General features: G+C 52.3%; 3 protein-coding genes and 2 non-coding genes across 7 annotated transcripts in view; 3 read left to right on the top strand and 2 right to left on the bottom strand.

The window, feature by feature from the left end:
- Positions 1-20786, top strand: part of LOC115194677 (zinc finger protein 37-like) — a 1069572-nt gene that overhangs the window by 730435 nt on the left and 318351 nt on the right. The window lies entirely within an intron of this gene.
- The window catches only part of LOC115194676 (gastrula zinc finger protein XlCGF26.1-like), a 900659-nt gene that overhangs the window by 669742 nt on the left and 210131 nt on the right, over positions 1-20786 (bottom strand). The gene's annotated exons all lie outside the window — the stretch shown is intronic.
- Positions 1-20786, bottom strand: part of mark2b (MAP/microtubule affinity-regulating kinase 2b) — a 51007-nt gene that overhangs the window by 17638 nt on the left and 12583 nt on the right. For 2 of the 3 annotated variants that reach the window (XM_029754567.1, XM_029754568.1), the window contains exons 8-12: positions 16435-16565; positions 13131-13216; positions 10104-10265; positions 2589-2707; positions 870-1008 (exon numbers count right to left, since the gene is read on the bottom strand). In XM_029754567.1, the coding sequence (XP_029610427.1) occupies positions 870-1008; positions 2589-2707; positions 10104-10265; positions 13131-13216; positions 16435-16565 (637 nt within the window). The remainder of the gene's footprint in view (positions 1-869; positions 1009-2588; positions 2708-10103; positions 10266-13130; positions 13217-16434; positions 16566-20786) is intronic. The other variant, XM_029754569.1, reaches the window with a different exon arrangement.
- trnat-ugu (transfer RNA threonine (anticodon UGU)) lies at positions 19686-19761 on the top strand. Its single transcript has one exon. It is a non-coding gene; the product is annotated as a tRNA-Thr (tRNA).
- On the top strand, positions 20534-20609 carry trnat-ugu (transfer RNA threonine (anticodon UGU)). The gene has a single exon. It is a non-coding gene; the product is annotated as a tRNA-Thr (tRNA).

Genomic DNA, 20786 nt, shown 5'->3' with positions numbered 1-20786 from the left:
TAGAGGACAAGAGAGAGACTCACAGGGTAAAAAGAGGACAGGGGAGAGACACACAGGGTAGGTAGAGGACAGGAGAGAGAGACACAGGGTAGGTAGAGGACAGGAGAGACACACACAGGGGGGTAGGTAGAGGACAGGAGAGAGACACACAGGGTAGGTAGAGGACAGGAGAGAGAGACACAGGGTAGGTAGAGGACAGGAGAGACACACACAGGGGGGTAGGTAGAGGACAGGAGAGAGACACACAGGGTAGGTAGAGGACAGGAGAGAGACACAGGGTAGGTAGAGGACAGGAGAGACACACACAGGGGGGTAGGTAGAGGACAGTAGAGAAACACACAGGGTAGGGGGAGGACAGGAGAGAGACACACAGGGTAGGTAGAGGACAGGAGAGAGACACAGGGTAGGTAGAGGACAGGAGAGACACACACAGGGTAGGTAGAGGACAGGAGAGAGAGACACAGGGTAGGTAGAGGACAGGAGAGAGAGACACAGGGTAGGTAGAGGACAGGAGAGAGAGACACAGGGTAGGTAGAGGACAGGAGAGACACACACAGGGTAGGTAGAGGACAGGAGAGGTGATGACATTCAGAATTAAAGACCTGATGATAACCTATACTGTGTGGGCCATCAGTCAGTCAGTCTGTCTAGTCTGTCTAGTCTGTCTAGTCTGTCTAGTCTGTCTAGTCTGTCAGTCCAGTCAGTCTAGTCAGTCCAGTCAGTCCAGTCAGTCCAGTCAGTCCAGTCAGTCCAGTCAAAACCCTCCATTATCTCTACCCCCTTAACCCCAGACTACCTCCCTCCCTCACCAACCCCATTTCATCTCAACTTTGTCCTCCGCTCCACCTCCCTCCTCCACCTTGTCTCACCTGCGTACGAATTTGGAGGTGAACTTGGAGAAGATACCGGTGGCCCCAGGTCTTCTGGTCTGGCTGTTACCGTGGCTGAGGGAGGGGGAAACTGGCGCCCCCGGAGAACCCTGCTGGTCTCTGGCACCTCTCTGCTGTCCTGTTAGAGGGAGGGAGAGAGGGAGGGGGAGCACCACAGTAAGGAGAACCCTGCTGGTTACATCAGTAGTTAAACACATTGTGGACACCTCAGATAAGCGTTTTGAGACACTGCCGGTGTGCATAGTAGGTCCCAGTTAGAGGCTCCTCTCTGCTGACCGTCCCAGTTAGAGGGCCCTCTCTGCTGACCGTCCCAGTTAGAGGCCCCTCTCTGCTGACCGTCCCAGTTAGAGGCCCCTCTCCTCTCTGCTGACCGTCCCAGTTAGAGGCCCCTCTCCTCTCTGCTGACCGTCCCAGTTAGAGGGCCCTCTCTGCTGACCGTCCCAGTTAGAGGGCCCTCTCTGCTGACCGTCCCAGTTAGAGGGCCCTCTCTGCTGACCGTCCCAGTTAGAGGGCCCTCTCTGCTGACCGTCCCAGTTAGAGGGCCCTCTCTGCTGACCGTCCCAGTTAGAGGCCCCTCTCTGCTGACCGTCCCAGTTAGAGGCCCCTCTCCTCTCTGCTGACCGTCCCAGTTAGAGGGCCCTCTCTGCTGACCGTCCCAGTTAGAGGCCCCTCTCCTCTCTGCTGACCGTCCCAGTTAGAGGGCCCTCTCTGCTGACCGTCCCAGTTAGAGGCTCCTCTCTGCTGACCGTCCCAGTTAGAGGCCCCTCTCCTCTCTGCTGACCGTCCCAGTTAGAGGGCCCTCTCTGCTGACCGTCCCAGTTAGAGGGCCCTCTCTGCTGACCGTCCCAGTTAGAGGACGGAAACATTTAAACTGAAACTCAGCGATGACAGCACCACTAGCAGATGAGTGTGATGCAAGACGACACTGACAGAGAACCACAGAGAACCAGAGAACCACAGCGTACCAGAGAACCACGGAGTACCAGAGGAACCACAGAGTACCAGAGGAACCACAGAGTACCAGAGGAACCACAGAGTACCAGAGGAACCACAGAGTACCAGAGGAACCACAGAGTACCAGAGGAACCACAGAGAACCAGAGGAACCACAGAGAACCAGAGGAACCACAGAGAACCACAGAGTACCAGAGAACCACAGAGTACCAGAGAACCACAGAGTACCAGAGAACCACAGAGTACCACAGAGTACCACAGAGAACCAGAGAGAACCACAGAGTACCAGAGAACCACAGAGTACCAGAGAACCAGAGTACCAGAGAACCACAGAGTACCAGAGAACCACAGAGTACCACAGAGTACCACAGAGAACCAGAGAGAACCACAGAGTACCAGAGAACCTGAAAGAACCACAGAGAACCAGAGAACCACGGAGAACCAGAGAACCAGAGAGAACCAGAGAGAACCACAGAGAACCACAGAGTACCAGAGAACCCCAGAGAACCAGAGAACCACAAGGAACCAGAGAACCACAGAGAACCAGAGAGAACCACAGAGTACCAGAGAACCAGAGAGAACCACAGAACCACAGGGAACCAGAGAACCACAAGGAACCAGAGAACCACAGGGAACCAGAGAACCACAGGGAACCAGAGAACCACAGGTGTAATTCAGTAGCTTCAACCTGATCGCTGCGGAGCTGGAACAGCGTGTGGGGAAGTATAATAACATTTAATATTACCTGCGTGGAAGGTGCTGCGGATGGCCACCCCCCGGGAGAAGTTGGTCCTGTCCGTCACCGCGGAGCTGCTGATGTTGTGGGCTGAGGGGGACGCGCCAGGTGGTCTCTGGTGGGGAGTGCTGTTAGGAGACGGACAGGAGGAGTGGATTAGAGTAGTGAACTTCTATATAAACATTTGGATAGCAGACACACACACACACACACACACACACACACACACACACACACACACACACACACACACACACACACACACACACACACACACACACACACACACACACACGGTACACTACTACGTCAACCATGGCTATATAACAGAATGTAACATAAGGGGGCGGCAGGTAGCCTAGTGGTTAGAGCGGGTAGCCTAGTGGTTAGAGCAGGAAGCCTAGTGGTTAGAGCGGGTAGCCTAGTGGTTAGAGCAGGTAGCCTAGTGGTTAGAGCGGGTAGCCTAGTGGTTAGAGCAGGAAGCCTAGTGGTTAGAGCGGGTAGCCTAGTGGTTAGAGCGGGTAGCCTAGTGGTTAGAGCAGGAAGCCTAGTGGTTAGAGCGGGTAGCCTAGTGGTTAGAGCGGGTAGCCTAGTGGTTAGAGCGGGTAGCCTAGTGGTTAGAGCGGGTAGCCAAGTGGTTAGAGCGGGTATCCTAGTGGTTAGAGCAGGAAGCCTAGTGGTTAGAGCGGGTAGCCTAGTGGTTAGAGCGGGTAGCCTAGTGGTTAGAGCGGGTAGCCTAGTGGTTAGAGCAGGTAGCTCTAGTGGTTAGAGCAGGTAGCCTAGTGGTTAGAGCAGGTAGCCTAGTGGTTAGAGCAGGTAGCCTAGTGGTTAGAGCGGGTAGCCTAGTGGTTAGAGCGGGTAGCCTAGTGGTTAGAGCGGGTAGCCTAGTGGTTAGAGCGGGTAGCCTAGTGGTTAGAGCGGGTAGCCTAGTGGTTAGAGCAGGTAGCTCTAGTGGTTAGAGCAGGTAGCTCTAGTGGTTAGAGCAGGTAGCCTAGTGGTTAGAGCGGGTAGCCTAGTGGTTAGAGCAGGTAGCCTAGTGGTTAGAGCAGGTTGCCTAGTGGTTAGAGCAGGTAGCCTAGTGGTTAGAGCAGGTTGCCTAGTGGTTAGAGCAGGTAGCCTAGTGGTTAGAGCAGGTAGCCTAGTGGTTAGAGCAGGTTGCCTAGTGGTTAGAGCAGGTTGCCTAGTGGTTAGAGCAGGTAGCTCTAGTGTTTGTCCAAGGGGACACTATGGCTTTTTAAAATGCCGACAAGACACAAAAACTTTTTATGTTGACAGTTTCAAAGCGCCACTGAACGGGCACTTTACTTGGCGTGTAAATGGAATGGCACTTCTGAAGCGGGACTAACGTCCATCACTAGGGATTATGGCTCGAAAGGATGCACATTTTTCCAATTAAAATTCTGATTTTGTATTTTCGTAGCATGTTAGGAGAACTTCCGCAGTAAGTTGACAAAAGCTGGATCCCTTCTAGCCATGACCATCACTAGGTGGCCAGCTGGATCCCTTCTAGCCATGACCATCACTAGGTGACCAGAACTGTCAATCAAATAATCTGGAGCTGCTCGCTCGCAGACCACTCTCTCCTAAAACAGACCACTCTCTCCTAAAACAGACCACTCTCTCCTAAAACAGACCACTCTCTCCTAAAACAGACCACTCTCTCCTAAAACAATACCCATCTTTAAAGTACGTTAAACGTTGTGATTTACCAAGACATTTAGTAGAAAGGAAACAAGTCTTCTGCTTGGAATCGACTCCTAAGATTCAGTATTTTTGGAACGGACGAGACTGATTAGTTGCTGTACTTTTTAAAAATGGTTTTGTTTGTTATGAAATCACTTTTTCTACTTTTATCTTTTTTTAAATTTTTTAGCTTGCATCTTTCCTAGCGAGCTAGCGAGCTAGCGAGGGTAGCGGGACAGTAGAGGCAGGTTGGCCACCAGGCAGACGGAGTCAGAACCGTTCACTAAATCAAATCGAATTAGTCACAATGCACTGAACACAACAGGTGTAGACCTTACAGTGAAATGCTGACTAACGAGGCCCTAACCAACAATGCAGTTTAAAAAAAAAAAATACAGATAACAAATAAAAGGAACAAGGCCTATCTATTGGCAATCAATAGCTGTATCTCGCAATGGAATGCTGTATTTCACAATTTCTTTGCTTGCAAATGTCTCGCAACTTCAGTAAAGCTGGGCCTATCATCAATAAACAGGCTAGGATATTCCACACGCAACAGACTGAGCACACAAAGAACAGGCGAACCAGCTGCATTGTCATTCACATTTTGTGGGAGGAAAAAAAATTACAACGAAAAAATGACGTTTCCATTAGGGATTTTTCTTAACGTTAAGCATCCCAATGTCGTTTAAACTTTCACAACCCTACTCCAAACCTCTGTCAATAATTTGCAGATTCATTCCTGGATGCCATAATAAGACATTGTCTGAATTAGAGGTCGACCGATTAATCGGAATGGCCGATTAATTAGGGCCGATTTCAAGTTTTCATAACAATCGGAAATCGGTATTTTTGGACGCCGATTTGGCCGTTTTTTTTTTTTTAGACCTTTATTTAACTAGGCAAGTCAGTTAAGAACACATTCTTATTTTCAATGACGGCCTAGGAACGGTGGGTTAACTGCCTTGTTCAGGGGCAGAACGACAGATTTTTACCTTGTCAGCTCAGGGATTCAATCTTGCAACCTTACGGTTAACTAGTCCAACGCTCTAACCACCTGCTTTACATTGCACTCCACGAGGAGCCTGCCTGTTACGCGAATGCAGTAAGAAGCCAAGGTAAGTTGCTAGCTAGCATTAAACGTATCTTATAAAAAACAATCAATTAATCATAATCACTAGTTAACTACACATGGTTGATGATATTACATTTACATTTACATTTTAGTCATTTAGCAGACGCTCTTATCCAGAGCGACTTACAGTAGTGAATGCATACATTTCATACAATTTCATACATATCATACATTTTTTTTCTGTGCTGGCCCCCCGTGGGAATCGAACCCTCAACCCTGGTGTTGCAAACACCATGCTCTACCAACTGAGCTACAGGGAAGGCTATATTACTAGTTTATCTAGCCTGTCCTGCGTTGCATATAATCGCTTAGGTACACGTTGCTGCAACCATAAACATCAATGCCTTTCTTAAAATCAATACACAAGTATATATTTTTAAACCTGCATATTTAGTTAATATTGCCTGCTAACATACATTTATTTTAACTAGGGAAAATGTGTCACTTCTCTTGCAAACAGAATCAGGGTATATGCAGCAGTTTGGGCCGCCTGGCTCTTTGCGAACTGTGTGAAGACTATTTCTTCCTAACAAAGACAGCCGACTTCGCCAAACGGGGGATGATTTAACAAAAGCGCATTTGCGAAAAAAGCACAATCGTTGCACGACGGTACCTAACCATAAATAGCAATGCCTTTCTTAAAATCAATACACAGAAGTATATATTTTTAAACATGCATATTTAGCTAAAAAGAAATCCAGGTTAGCAGGCAATATTAACCAGGTGAAATTGTGTCATTTTGCGTTCATTGCATGCAGAGTCAGTGTATATGCAACAGTTTGGGTCGCCTGGCTCATTGCGAACTAATTTGCCAGAATTTTACGTAATTATGACATAACATTGAAGGTTGTGCAATGTAACAGGAATAAAGTTTTGTTTTCGAGATGATAGTTTCCGGATTCGACCATATTAATGACCTAAGGCTCGTGTTTCTGTGTCTTATTATGTTATAATTAAGTCTATGATTTGATAGAGCAGTCTGACTGAGCGATGGTAGACAGCAGCAGGCTCGTAAGCATTCATTCAAACAGCACTTTCGTGCGTTTTGCCAGCAGCTCTTCGCAATGCTTCATGCATTGTGCTGTTTATGACTTCAAGCCTATCAACTCCCGAGATAAGGCTGGTGTAACCGATGTGAAATGGCTAGCTAGTTAGCGGGTGCGCGCTAATAGCGTTTCAAACGTCACTCGCTCTGAGACTTGGAGTAGTTGTTCCCCTTGCTCTGCATGGGTAACGCTGCTTCGAGGGTGGCTGTTGTCGATGTGTTCCTGGTTCGAGCCCAGGTAGGAGCGAGGAGAGGGACGGAAGCTATACTGTTACACTGGCAATACTAAAGTGCCTATAAGAACATCCAATAGTCAAAGGTATATGAATTACAAATCGTATAGAGAGAAATAGTCCTATAATAACTACAACCTAAAACATCTTACCTGGGAATATTGAAGACTCATGTTAAAAGGAACCACCAGCTTTCATATGCTCTCATGTTCTGAGCAAGGAACTTAAACGTTAGCTTTCTTACATGGCACATATTGCACTTTAACTTTCTTCTCCAACACTTTGTTTTTGCATTATTTAAACCAAATTGAACATGTTTCATTATTTATTTGAGGCTAAGTTGATTTTATTGATGTATTATATTTAGTTAAAATAAGTGTTCATTCAGTATTGTTGTAATTGTCATTATTACAAATAAAACTATTATTATTATTAAATCGGCCGATTAATCGGTAGCGGCTTTTTTTCTGGCCCTCCAATAATTGGTATCGGCGGCGAAAAATCATAATCGGTCGACCTCTAGTCTGAATTACTAAATGGACTGTCACTCCCCAAAAGAAGACAACTGTATTGGTAACAATTTGTTTCTAAATGTATCAACTTCAAATGTCCCTGTATATATTATTAAGGAACATCTAACTTTACAAGACTCACAATACTCCTTTCAACCACAGCAGCGATTACAAATTCCAAGGGTACATCTTTCAGATACAAAAGGCCCAACTGACTAGAATCATTTACCTGTAGAAATCAGGACATTAAAAATCACACAGTGAATTCAAGAAATACGTTTTTTCAAATGTTCAGAACAAACTGTAAGCTAATAGAAACATCACCATGTGAAGATATTAGTAAATATGTATATATTATATAGGTACTTAGTTGTATTAGTAGTTGTAGCAGTAGTTAAAATATATATTTGGACACTTGAAAACGAGATTCGTGCATCTCAAGAGATTTCATTCTTCACTATGGTACTACTGGGTCAATCTGGCGTTGGTTGGGTGAGAGGACGGATATTGGAACATGGAAGCATTGATCATTCAGTCACTTCCCAAACCAACGTCCCGTTCGCTCTCTCAGGCTCTTTCTCAATCATATTGTCTCAATTGCTTGCATCCTATCTCCTCGTCTCCTTCTGAAAACCCAATGGAACAGAAGGTCAGAGGGGTGGGACCTTCTCCAATACGGTTGAGGAGGCGAGGAATCACCAAAAGACAAATTGAGAAAGAGCACACCAAGTGTTTACACATTTCCCCCTCCCTCCCTCCCTCCCTCCCCACTGTCCCTCCCTCCCTCCCCACTGTCCGTCCCTCCCCCCCACTGTCCCTCCCTCCCTCCCCACTGTCCCTCCCTCCCTCCCCACTGTCCGTCCCTCCCCCCCACTGTCCCTCCCTCCCTCCCCACTGTCCGTCCGTCCCTCCCTCCCCACTGTCCGTCCCTCCCTCCCTCCCCACTGTCCGTCCCTCCCTCCCTCCCCACTGTCCGTCCCTCCCTCCCCACTGTCCCTCCCTCCCCACTGTCCGTCCCTCCCTCCCTCCCCACTGTCCGTCCCTCCCTCCCTCCCCACTGTCCGTCCCTCCCTCCCCACTGTCCCTCCCTCCCCACTGTCCGTCCCTCCCTCCCCACTGTCCGTCCCTCCCTCCCTCCCCACTGTCCGTCCCTCCCTCCCTCCCCACTGTCCGTCCCTCCCTCCCGCCCCACTGTCCGTCCCTCCCTCCCTCCCCACTGTCCCTCCCTCCCGCCCCACTGTCCGTCCCTCCCTCCCGCCCCACTGTCCGTCCCTCCCTCCCGCCCCACTGTCCGTCCCTCCCTCCCGCCCCACTGTCCGTCCCTCCCTCCCTCCCTCCCCACTGTCCGTCCCTCCCTCCCTCCCCAATGTCCGTCCCTCCCTCCCTCCCCACTGTCCGTCCCTCCCTCCCTCTCCACTGTCCGTCCCTCCCTCCCTCTCCACTGTCCGTCCGTCCCTCCCTCCCTCCCCACTGTCCGTCCCTCCCTCCCTCCCCACTGTCCGTCCCTCCCTCCCGCCCCACTGTCCGTCCCTCCCTCCCTCCCCACTGTCCGTCCCTCCCTCCCTCCCCACTGTCCGTCCCTCCCTCCCTCCCCACTGTCCCTCCCTCCCTCCCCACTGTCCGTCCCTCCCTCCCCACTGTCCGTCCCTCCCTCCCTCCCTCCCCACTGTCCCTCCCTCCCCACTGTCCCTCCCTCCCTCCCCACTGTCTGTCCCTCCCTCCCTCCCCACTGTCCGTCCCTCCCTCCCTCTCCACTGTCCCTCCCTCCCTCTCCACTGTCCGTCCGTCCTTCCTTCCCTCTCCACTGTCTGTCCCTCCCCCCTCCTCTGTCCCTCTCTACCTCCCTCTCCTCTGTCCCTCCCTCCCTCCCTCCGTCTCCTCCCTCCCTCTCTCCGTCTCCTCCCTCCCTCTCTCCGTCTCCTCTGTCCGTCCCTCCCTCCCTCCACTGTCCCTCCCTCCCTCTCTCCGTCTCCTCCCTCCCTCTCTCCGTCTCCTCTGTCCGTCCCTCCCTCCCTCCGTCCGTCCGTCCGTCCCTCCCTCCCTCTCCTCTGTCTCTCCCTCCACTGTCCCTCCCTCCCTCTCCACTGTCCCTCCTTCCCTCTCCACTGTCTGTCCCTCCCCCCTCCTCTGTCCCTCTCTCCCTCCCTCTCCTCTGTCCCTCCCTCCCTCTCTCCGTTCCTCCCCTCCCTCTCTCCGTCTCCTCCCTCCCTCTCTCCCTCTCCTCTGTCCGTCCCTCCCTCCCTCCGTCCGTCCCTCCCTCCCTCTCCTCTGTCTCTCCCTCCACTGTCCCTCCCTCTCCACTGTCCCTCCCTCCCTCTCCACTGTCCGTCCGTCCTTCCTTCCTTCCCTCTCCACTGTCTGTCCCTCCCTCTCCTCTGTCCCTCCCTCCCTCTCTCCGTCTCCTCCCTCCGTCTCCTCCGTCCCTCCCTCTCTCCGTCTCCTCCCTCCCTCTCTCCGTCTCCTCTGTCCGTCCGTCCGTCCCTCCCTCCGTCCCTCCCTCCCTCTCCTCTGTCTCTCCCTCCCTCCCTCCCTCCCTCCCTCTCTCTCCTCTGTCCGTCTCTCCCTCCCTCCCTCTCTCTCTCCTCTGTCCGTCTCTCCCTCCCTCCCTCTCTCTCTCTCTCTCCTCTGTCCGTCTCTCCCTCCCTCCCTCTCTCTCTCCTCTGTCCGTCTCTCCCTCCCTCCCTCTCTCTCTCTCTCTCCTCTGTCCGTCTCTCCCTCCCTCCCTCCCTCCCTCCCTCTCTCTCCTCTGTCCGTCTCTCCCTCCCTCCCTCCCTCCCTCTCTCTCCTCTGTCCGTCTCTCCCTCCCTCCCCTCTGTCCGTCTCTCCCTCCTCTGTCCGTCTCTCCCTCCCTCCCTCCAGACCCGGGGCATCAGGGAGGGTTTCTAGCAGGGTGTAAGGGGGTTAGAGGCCACTTGCCTGGGCCGGTGATGCAGTGCGTGGAAGTCAGGGCCGGGAGGCGGACAGGGGTGGTTGGTGGTGGACAGGGACTTGTGGTGGCGGGGACGGGAGGAAGAGGAGGAAGAGGAGAGGATGGCAGCAGCAGACGAGGTGGAGGCTCGGGACCCGGGGGTGTTCAGGCTGGTAGGGGAAGGGGAGCGCCCGCCCGACACACACACACACACACACATGCATGACAGGAGTGTGTGAGGGCGGGCAGGGCGTGGATGGGATAAGCATGGTTAGGAGCAGCAAAACATAACACTTTCAGCATAGGGGAGGGAGAGAAGGGGAGGGAGAGAAGGGGAGGGAGAGAAGTGGGAAGGGTATGTGAGGAAGAGATTGGAGAAAGGGAGGGATGAGGGGAGAGGACAGGAGTAAAAGAGTGGAAATAGACTTTAATAAATACAGGGGAGCAGAAGTAGAGAGTTGTTGACAAGAGCTTAAACACACACACACACACACACACACACACACAGAGAGAGGGAGAGAGAAAGAGAGGAGGTTCAATAGAGGGCAAAGCAACAGACTACTGATTACATAGTGACAGAACAGCCATACATAGCCCAAAGAGGAAAGACAGACAGACAGGGATTAGCATGGCTTGTGGTGGGGAAATAACAGTATTTATTCAGGCTAAGGACTGGAGGTTGTGTGTGTGAAGACTACTAGAGGCAGTCTGCAGACCCTTACAACACCACAGTTAATATTCCATCACTAATCCCTTTATACACAGAGAAAGAGACAGAGAGAGACAGAGACAGAGAGACAGAGAGACAGAGATGGGAGGGAGGGGGGGAAGAGGGAGGGAGGGAGGGGGGAGGGAGGGGGGGAAGAGGGAGGGAGGGAGGGAGGGAGGGAGGGAGGGAGGGAGGGCAACTCCACACTGTATTTAGGTTAATGATGATGAACATGACATGGGATGTGTCCAAAACGCCACCCTATTCCCTATATAGTGCACTACTTTAGACCAGGGCTGGCTCCCTATTCCCTATATAGTGCACTACTATAGACCAGGGCTGGTTCCCTATTCCCTATATAGTGCACTACTTTAGACCAGGGCTGGCTCCCTATTCCCTATATAGTGCACTACTTTAGACCAGGAGCCATGTAGGGTTAGGGCTCCATGTAGGGTTAGTGCTCCATGTAGGGTTAGTGCTCCATGTAGGGTTAGTGCTCCAGGTAGGGTTAGGGCTCCAGGTAGGGTTAGGGCTCCAGGTAGGGTTAGTGCTCCAGGTAGGGTTAGTGCTCCAGGTAGGGTTAGGGCTCCAGGTAGGGTTAGTGCTCCATGTAGGGTTAGGGCTCCATGTAGGGTTAGTGCTCCATGTAGGGTTAGTGCTCCATGTAGGGTTAGTGCTCCAGGTAGGGTTAGTGCTCCAAGTAGGGTTAGTGCTCCATGTAGGGTTAGGGCTCCAGGTAGGGTTAGGGCTCCATGTAGGGTTAGGGCTCCATGTAGGGTTAGGGCTCCAGGTAGGGTTAGGGCTCCAGGTAGGGTTAGGGCTCCAGGTAGGGTTAGGGCTCCAGGTAGGGTTAGTGCTCCATGTAGGGTTAGTGCTCCAGGTAGGGTTAGGGCTCCAGGTAGGGTTAGGGCTCCAGGTAGGGTTAGTGCTCCATGTAGGGTTAGTGCTCCAGGTAGGGTTAGGGCTCCAGGTAGGGTTAGGGCTCCATGTAGGGTTAGTGCTCCATGTAGGGTTAGGGCTCCAGGTAGGGTTAGGGCTCCAGGTAGGGTTAGGGCTCCAGGTAGGGTTAGGGCTCCAGGTAGGGTTAGTGCTCCATGTAGGGTTAGGGCTCCAGGTAGGGTTAGGGCTCCAGGTAGGGTTAGTGCTCCAGGTAGGGTTAGGGCTCCAGGTAGGGTTAGTGCTCCAGGTAGGGTTAGTGCTCCAGGTAGGGTTAGGGCTCCAGGTAGGGTTAGTGCTCCATGTAGGGCTCCATGTAGGGTTAGTGCTCCATGTAGGGCTCCATGTAGGGTTAGTGCTCCTGGTCATAAGTAGTGTACTACTGAGGGAATAAGGCATGATAACCAGGGAGGAGAGCACTTCTACATTAGGTGAAACATACAAGTAATACATTTACAATCAAAACATTTTAAAACCAGTCTGTTTAAGATGCTCATTTTATGACAACGATGTCAATATGAATTCACTGAATACAGCATAGGGCAGGTTGAAGTGTGTGTGTGTGTGTGTGTGTGTGTGTGTGCGCGCATCTGTTTTAGCGAGAGAAGATAACTGACAGTTGGAACGGTAGAGAGACTGCTAGTTGACAGGGAGAGACAGGAGGGTACCGGCAGGGAGGGACAGTAGGGTACCGGCAGGGAGGGACAGGAGGGTACCTGCAGGGAGAGACAGTAGGGTACCGGCAGGGAGAGACAGGAGGGTACCGGCAGGGAGAGACAGGAGGGTACCGGCAGGGAGAGACAGTAGTGTACCGGCAGGGAGAGACAGGAGGGTACCGGCAGGGAGGGACAGGAGGGTACCGGCAGGGAGGGACAGGAGGGTACCGGCAGGGAGGGACAGGAGGGTACCGGCAGGGAGAGACAGGAGGGTACCGGCAGGGAGGGACAGTAGGGTACCGGCAGGGAGAGACAGGAGGGTACCGGCAGGGAGAGACAGTAGGGTACCGGCAGGGAGAGACAGGAGGGTACCGGCAGGGAGAGACAGGAGGGTACCGGCAGGGAGAGACAGGAGGGTACCGGCAGGGAGAGGCAGTACCTTTTCTTCTTAAAGATACAGGTAGAAGTGAAGGGAGGAAGAGAAGTAAGGGTGTGTGTGTGTGTGTGTGTGTGTGTGTCCATCCTTGCGTGTGTCAACCAGCCTGTCGTGTAGCCAGTAATCCTAGCCTACTAATCCTCGTCCAGTGATGGATGATTTTCACCCCCAGGAAGGCTCACCATCCCTGGGGAACAGCTGCATGCCGGCCTGGGCCAACTGGCAAGCGGCTGGGGACTAAAACCTGGCAAGGAATAGCAGCCAGAGCCAAGCTCTCTCTCTCTGTGTGTGAGTGTACCTGTCCTTGCCGTTCTGTACCCCTTGGTCCAGCGAAGCTCTCTCAGTTAGAGGAGAGTTTCTGCTGCGACCCGACAATATGCTATTCTGGAGAGAGAGAGAGAGAGACAGAGAGAGATCGAGGGGGGGAGAGAGAGAGATCGAGGGGGGGAGAGAGAGAGAGGCGAGGGCAAGAGAGACAGACCAAGAGGACAGGGTATAATTGTGGTATAGAACAATGTCAACAACACATCAATCTAAACCATGCACTCATAACTCGACTGTGGAGTGGTGTAGAGTGGAGTGGTGTAGAGTGGTGTAGAGTGGTGTAGAGTGGTGTGGTGTAGAGTGGTGTGGTGTAGAGTGGTGTAGAGTGGTGTAGAGTGGTGTGGTGTAGAGTGGTGTAGAGTGGAGTGGTGTAGAGTGGTGTGGTGTAGAGTGGTGTGGTGTAGAGTGGAGTGGTGTAGAGTGGAGTGGTGTAGAGTGGAGTGGTGTAGAGTAGTGTGGTGTAGAGTGGTGTGGTGTAGAGTGGTGTAGAGTGGAGTGGTGTAGAGTGGAGTGGTGTAGAGTGGTGTGGTGTAGAGTGGAGTGGTGTAGAGTGGTGTAGAGTGGTGTAGAGTGGTGTGGTGTAGAGTGGTGTAGAGTGGAGTGGTGTAGAGTGGTGTGGTGTAGAGTGGTGTGGTGTAGAGTGGAGTGGTGTAGAGTGGTGTGGTGTAGAGGGAGTGGTGTAGAGTGGAGTGGTGTAGAGTGGAGTGGTGTAGAGTGGAGTGGTGTAGAGAGTGGAGTGGTGTAGAGTGGAGTGGTGTAGAGTGGTGTAGAGTGGTGTAGAGTGGAGTGGTGTGGTCTAGAGTGGTGTAGAGTGGAGTGGTGTAGAGTGGTGTGGTGTAGAGTGGTGTGGTGTAGAGTGGTGTAGAGTGGTGTGGTGTAGAGTGGAGTGGTGTAGAGTGGAGTGGTGAAGAGTGGTGTAGAGTGGAGTGGTGTAGAGTGGGTGGTGTAGAGTGGTGTGGTGTAGAGTGGTGTGGTGTAGAGTGGTGTAGAGTGGTGTGGTGTGGTGTAGAGTGGTGTAGAGTGGAGTGGTGTGGTGTAGAGTGGTGTAGAGTGGAGTGGTGTAGAGTGGAGTGGTGTAGAGTGGAGTGGTGTAGAGTGGTGTGGTGTAGAATGGTGTGGTGTGGAGTGGTGTAGAGTGGAGTGTGTAGAGTGGTGTGGTGTAGAGTGGAGTGGTGTAGAGTGGAGTGGTGTAGAGTGGTGTAGAGTGGTGTAGAGTGGAGTGGTGTAGAGTGGAGTGGTGTAGAGTGGTGTAGAGTGGAGTGGTGTGGAGTGGTGTAGAGTGGAGTGGTGTGGTGTAGAGTGGAGTGGTGTAGAGTGGAGTGGTGTAGAGTGGTGAAGAGTGGTGTGGTGTAGAGTGGTGTGGTGTAGAGTGGAGTGGTGTAGAGTGGAGTGGTGTAGAGTGGAGTGGTGTAGAGTAGAGTGGTGTAGAGTGGTGTAGAGTGGAGTGGTGTAGAGTGGAGTGGTGTAGAGTGGTGTGGTGTAGAGGAGTGGTGTAGAGTGGAGTGGTGTGGAGTGGTGTAGAGTGGTGTGGAACGGTGTGGAGTGGTGTAGAGTGGTGTGGTGTAGTGGTGTGGTGTAGAGGAGTGGTGTGGTGTAGAGTGGAGTGGTGTGGAGTGGTGTAGAGTGGTGTGGAACGGTGTGGAGTGGTGTAGAGTGGTGTGGTGTAGAGGAGTGGTGTGGAGTGGTGTAGAGTGGTGTGGTGTAGAGTGGTGTGGTGTAGAGTGGTGTAGAGTGGAGTGGTGTAGAGTGGTGTGGTGTAGAGTGGAGTGGTGTAGAGTAGAGTGGTGTGGTGTAGAGTGGTGTGGTGTAGAGTGGAGTGGTGTAGAGTGGTGTAGAGTAGAGTGGTGTGGTGTAGAGTGGTGTGGTGTAGAGTGGTGTGGTGTAGAGTGGTGTGGAGTGGAGTGGTGTAGAGTGGAGTGGTGTAGAGTGGTGTGGTGTAGAGTGGAGTGGTGTAGAGTGGTGTAGAGTGGAGTGGTGTAGAGTGGTGTAGAGTGGAGTGGTGTAGAGTGGTGTAGAGTGGTGTAGAGTGGAGTGGAGTGGTGTAGAGTGGTGTAGAGTTGTGTAGAGTGGAGTGGTGTAGAGTGGTGTGGTGTAGAGTGGTGTGGTGTAGAGTGGTGTGGTGTAGAGTGGAGTGGTGTAGAGTGGTGTGGTGTAGAGTGGAGTGGTGTAGAGTGGAGTGGTGTACAGTGGTGTGGTGTAGAGTGGAGTGGTGTACAGTGGAGTGGTGTAGAGTGGAGTGGTGTGGTGTAGAGTGGTGTGGTGTAGAGTGGTGTAGAGTGGTGTGGTGTAGAGTGGTGTAGAGTGGTGTGGTGTAGAGTGGAGTGGTGTAGAGTAGAGTGGTGTGGAGTAGAGTGGTGTGGTGTAGAGTGGTGTGGTGTAGAGTGGAGTGGTGTAGAGTAGAGTGGTGTGGTGTAGAGTGGTGTGGTGTAGAGTGGAGTGGTGTAGAGTAGAGTGGTGTGGAGTAGAGTGGTGTGGTGTAGAGTGGTGTGGTGTAGAGTGGAGTGGTGTAGAGTAGAGTGGTGTAGAGTGGTGTGGTGTAGAGTGGTGTGGTGTAGAGTGGTGTGGTGTAGAGTGGTGTGGTGTAGAGTGGTGTGGTGTAGAGTGGTGTGGTGTAGAGTGGAGTGGTGTAGAGTGGTGTAGAGTGGTGTAGAGTGGAGTGGTGTAGAGTGGAGTGGTGTAGAGTGGAGTGGTGTGGTGTAGAGTGGAGTGGAGTAGAGTGGAGTGGAGTAGAGTGGAGTGGTGTAGAGTGGTGTAGAGTGGTGTAGAGTGGTGTAGAGTGGAGTGGTGTAGAGTGGTGTAGAGTGGAGTGGTGTAGAGTGGTGTAGAGTGGTGTGGTGTAGAGTGGAGTGGTGTAGAGTGGTGTGGTGTAGAGTGGAGTGGTGTAGAGTGGTGTGGTGTAGAGTGGTGTGGTGTAGAGTGGTGTGGTGTAGAGTGGTGTGGTGTAGAGTGGAGTGGTGTACAGTGGTGTGGTGTAGAGTGGAGTGGTGTACAGTGGTGTGGTGTAGAGTGGAGTGGTGTAGAGTGGAGTGGTGTAGAGTGGTGTGGTGTGGTGTGGTGTAGAGTGGTGTGGTGTAGAGTGGTGTGGTGTAGAGTGGTGTGGTGTAGAGTGGAGTGGTGTACAGTGGTGTGGTGTAGAGTGGAGTGGTGTACAGTGGTGTGGTGTAGAGTGGAGTGGTGTAGAGTGGTGTGGTGTGGTGTAGAGTGGTGTAGAGTGGTGTAGAGTGGTGTAGAGTGGTGTAGAGTGGTGTGGTGTGGTGTAGAGTGGTGTGTGTGCTCACGGTAGAGGGTGTGGCACTCTTCTTGCGGTCAGAGACCAGAGGGCTGGTCAAAACTTTGGCCGAGCTGCCAGATCCTTTCCTCCCAGAATCCTCCTTGTTGTCCCCCTGACCACGCCCCCTGGCAGAAGACCCTGAGAGAGAGAGAGAGAGAGAGAGAGAGAGAGACAGAGACAGAGAGAGAGAGAGAGAGAGAGAGAGAGAGAGAGAGACAGAGACAGAGAGCCAGAGAGAGAGAGAGAGAGAGAGACAGAGACAGAGAGCCAGAGAGAGAGAGAGAGAGAGACTGAAAGTGGTACACAGGCACAGAATCCACAATTTCATCCCCCTCCGGCGTCAAGTTTCCCCCAAGCTTCATATTTAGGATCAGCTTCCCCTCCCTCAATCAGAACATTAAAAGGTCCATTATAAAATCATTTCTGGGTAACAATTAAGTACCTTACCGTGATCGTATTCAATTAAAACGTTCAAAAACAAACAAAAATAGCTTCTTAGCAAAATGCTATTTCTCAAGCAAGAATTTAGCTAGGACTGTGTGGGAGTGGTCAGAGAGGGGCCTAATAGGAGGAGCCTAATGGGATGGACGTGTAACCTGAAAACGAGCTGTTATTGGCCGAGAGGAGGAAGAACTCTTTGTTATTGGTCTATTAAAACTTACCCTGCCTGGTAACCAGAGTTTGCGAGTGGAGTTGAGCGGTCGGAAAATCCCGCTTGTCGCTCATGTCGTATTACATTATTATGTAAAAATAAATTGTATTTAACCTTTTATTTAACTAGGCAAGTCAGTTAAGAACAAATACTTATTTACAATGACGGCCTACCGCGGAACAGTGGGTTAACTGCCTTGTTCAGGGGCAGAACCACAGATTTTTACCTTGTCAGCTCGGGGATTCAATCCCAGCAACCTTTCGGTTACTGGCCCAACGCTCTAACCACTAGGCTACCTGCTCTAACCACTAGGCTACCTGCTCTAACCACTAGGCTACCTGTCTCTAACCACTAGGCTACCTGTCTCTAACCACTAGGCTACCTGTCTCTAACCACTAGGCTACCTGTCTCTAACCACTAGGCTCCTGTCTCTAACCACTAGGCTACCTGTCTCTAACCACTAGGCTACCTGTCTCTAACCACTAGGCTCCTGTCTCTAACCACTAGGCTACCTGCTCTAACCACTAGGCTACCTGCTCTAACCACTAGGATACCTGTCTCTAACCACTAGGCTACCTGTCTCTAACCACTAGGCTACCTGTCTCTAACCACTAGAGCTACCTGCTCTAACCACTAGAGCTAACTGCTCTAACCACTAGGCTACCTGCTCTAACCACTAGGATACCTACTCTAACCACTAGTGCTACCTGCTCTAACCACTAGGCTACCTGCTCTAACCACTAGGCTACCTGCTCTAACCACTAGGATACCTACTCTAACCACTAGGCTACCTGCTCTAACCACTAGGCTACCTGCTCTAACCACTAGGCTACCCGCTCTAACCACTAGGGCTACCCGCTCTAACCACTAGGCTACCCGCTCTAACCACTAGGCTACCTGCTCTAACCACTAGGCTACTTGCTCTAACCACTAGGATACCTACTCTAACCACTAGGCTACCTGCTCTAACCACTAGGCTACCTGCTCTAACCACTAGGCTACCTGCTCTAACCACTAGAGCTACCTGCTCTAACCACTAGGCTACCCGCTCTAACCACTAGGCTACCCGCTCTCTAACCACTAGGCTACCTGCTCTAACCACTAGGCTACCTGCTCTAACCACTAGGCTACCCGCTCTAACCACTAGGCTACCCGCTCTAACCACTAGGCTACCCGCTCTAACCACTAGGCTACCCGCTCTAACCACTAGGCTACCCGCTCTAACCACTAGGCTACCCGCTCTAACCACTAGGCTACCCGCTCTAACCACTAGGCTACCTGCTCTAACCACTAGGCTACCTGCTCTAACCACTGGGCTACCTGCCGCCCCCGTTAAAACAGCATCTTAACACTAAGTAGGTCAGGAGCCAGACAGGAAGCCTAAGGAGGAATGAAAATGAATTATTTAGGCTGTATTACTTCAAGGTTATACTCTACAAAGACAGCCATTGTGAAACATTAGTGAGTGTGACACACTAGGCTGGTAGAGAGACAGGAACATTAAGGCTCAGCATTCAACCTACATTGTGGTGTATTAAATCACATAACGGCTGTGACTTATTTACAAATTAAATGAAAAAAATGCCTTTGTCGTCTCTATATTGCCTTTGAATTCATGTTTAGAAACAGCAGTTTGTCCAGAGTCTGTGTCTTCATGTGATGGTGTCTGGAGAACAGGCCAGAACAGAACAGGCCAGAACATAACAGAACAGGCCAGAACAGAACAGGCCAGAACAGAACAGGTCAAAACAGAACAGGCCAGAACAGAACAGCAGCGGGCGAGACCCTCCCCTCGCTTGCAGAGCCACTAGGGATGCCACTAGGGATGGGGATGCCACTAGGGATGCCACTAGGGATGGGGACGCCACTAGGGACGCCACTAGGGATGGGGATGCCACTAGGGATGGGGACGCCACTAGGGACGCCACTAGGGATGGGGATGCCACTAGGGATGCCACTAGGGACGCCACTAGGGATGGGGACGCCACTAGGGACGCCACTAGGGATGGGGATGCCACTAGGGATGGGGACGCCACTAGGGACGCCACTAGGGATGGGGATGCCACTAGGGATGCCACTAGGGACGCCACTAGGGATGGGGATGCCACTAGGGACGCCACTAGGGATGGGGACGCCACTAGGGATGGGGACGCCACTAGGGATGGGGATGCCACTAGGGATGGGGATGCCACTAGGGACGCCACTAGGGATGGGGACGCCACTAGGGATGGGGACGCCACTAGGGACGCCACTAGGGATGGGGATGCCACTAGGGATGGGGATGCCACTAGGGATGCCACTAGGGATGGGGATGCCACTAGGGATGCCACTAGGGATGCCACTAGGGATGCCACTAGGGATGCCACTAGGGATGGGATGCCACTAGGGATGGGGATGCCACTAGGGATGCCACAAGGGATGGGGATGCCACTAGGGATGGGGATGCCACTAGGGATGCCACTAGGGATGGGGATGCCACTAGGGATGGGGATGCCACTAGGGATGGGGACGCCACTAGGGATGCCACTAGGGATGCCACTAGGGATGGGGATGCCACTAGGGATGGGGATGCCACTAGGGATGGGGATGCCACTAGGGATGGGGATGCCTTCCCTGTAGCTCAGTTGGTAGAGTATGGTGTTTGTAACGCCAGGGTTGTGGGTTCGATTCCCACGGGGGGCCAGCACAGGAGAAAAAAAAAAAAATTTAAATAAAAAAAAATGTATATAATTGTATGAAATGTATGCATTCACTACTGTAAGTCGCTCTGGATAAGAGCGTCTGCTAAATGACTAAAATGTAAAATGTAAAAATGGATGGGGATGCCACTAGGGATGCCACTAGGGACGCCACTAGGGACGCCACTAGGGACGCCACTAGGGACGCCACTAGGGACGCCACTAGGGATGGGGATGCCACTAGGGATGCCACTAGGGATGGGGATGCCACTAGGGATGCCACTAGGGATGGGGATGCCACTAGGGATGCCACTAGGGATGCCACTAGGGATGCCACTAGGGATGGGGATGCCACTAGGGATGGGGATGCCACTAGGGATGCCACAAGGGATGGGGATGCCACTAGGGATGGGGATGCCACTAGGGATGCCACTAGGGATGGGGATGCCACTAGGGATGGGGATGCCACTAGGGATGGGGACGCCACTAGGGATGCCACTAGGGATGGGGATGCCACTAGGGATGGGGATGCCACTAGGGATGCCACTAGGGACGCCACTAGGGATGGGGACGCCACTAGGGACGCCACTAGGGATGGGGATGCCACTAGGGATGGGGACGCCACTAGGGACGCCACTAGGGATGGGGATGCCACTAGGGATGCCACTAGGGACGCCACTAGGGATGGGGATGCCACTAGGGACGCCACTAGGGATGGGGACGCCACTAGGGATGGGGACGCCACTAGGGATGGGGATGCCACTAGGGATGGGGATGCCTTCCCTGTAGCTCAGTTGGTAGAGTATGGTGTTTGTAACGCCAGGGTTGTGGGTTCGATTCCCACGGGGGGCCAGCACAGGAGAAAAAAAAAAAAATTTAAATTAAAAAAAATGTATATAATTGTATGAAATGTATGCATTCACTACTGTAAGTCGCTCTGGATAAGAGCGTCTGCTAAATGACTAAAATGTAAAATGTAAAAATGGATGGGGATGCCACTAGGGATGCCACTAGGGACGCCACTAGGGA

The sequence above is a fragment of the Salmo trutta genome, chromosome 5, assembly GCF_901001165.1.
Source record: "Salmo trutta chromosome 5, fSalTru1.1, whole genome shotgun sequence".
In the NCBI taxonomy this organism is placed as follows: Eukaryota; Metazoa; Chordata; class Actinopteri; order Salmoniformes; family Salmonidae; genus Salmo; species Salmo trutta.
Note: the sequence above shows the minus strand (reverse complement) of the source record. Positions and strands in the feature narration are given on the sequence as shown.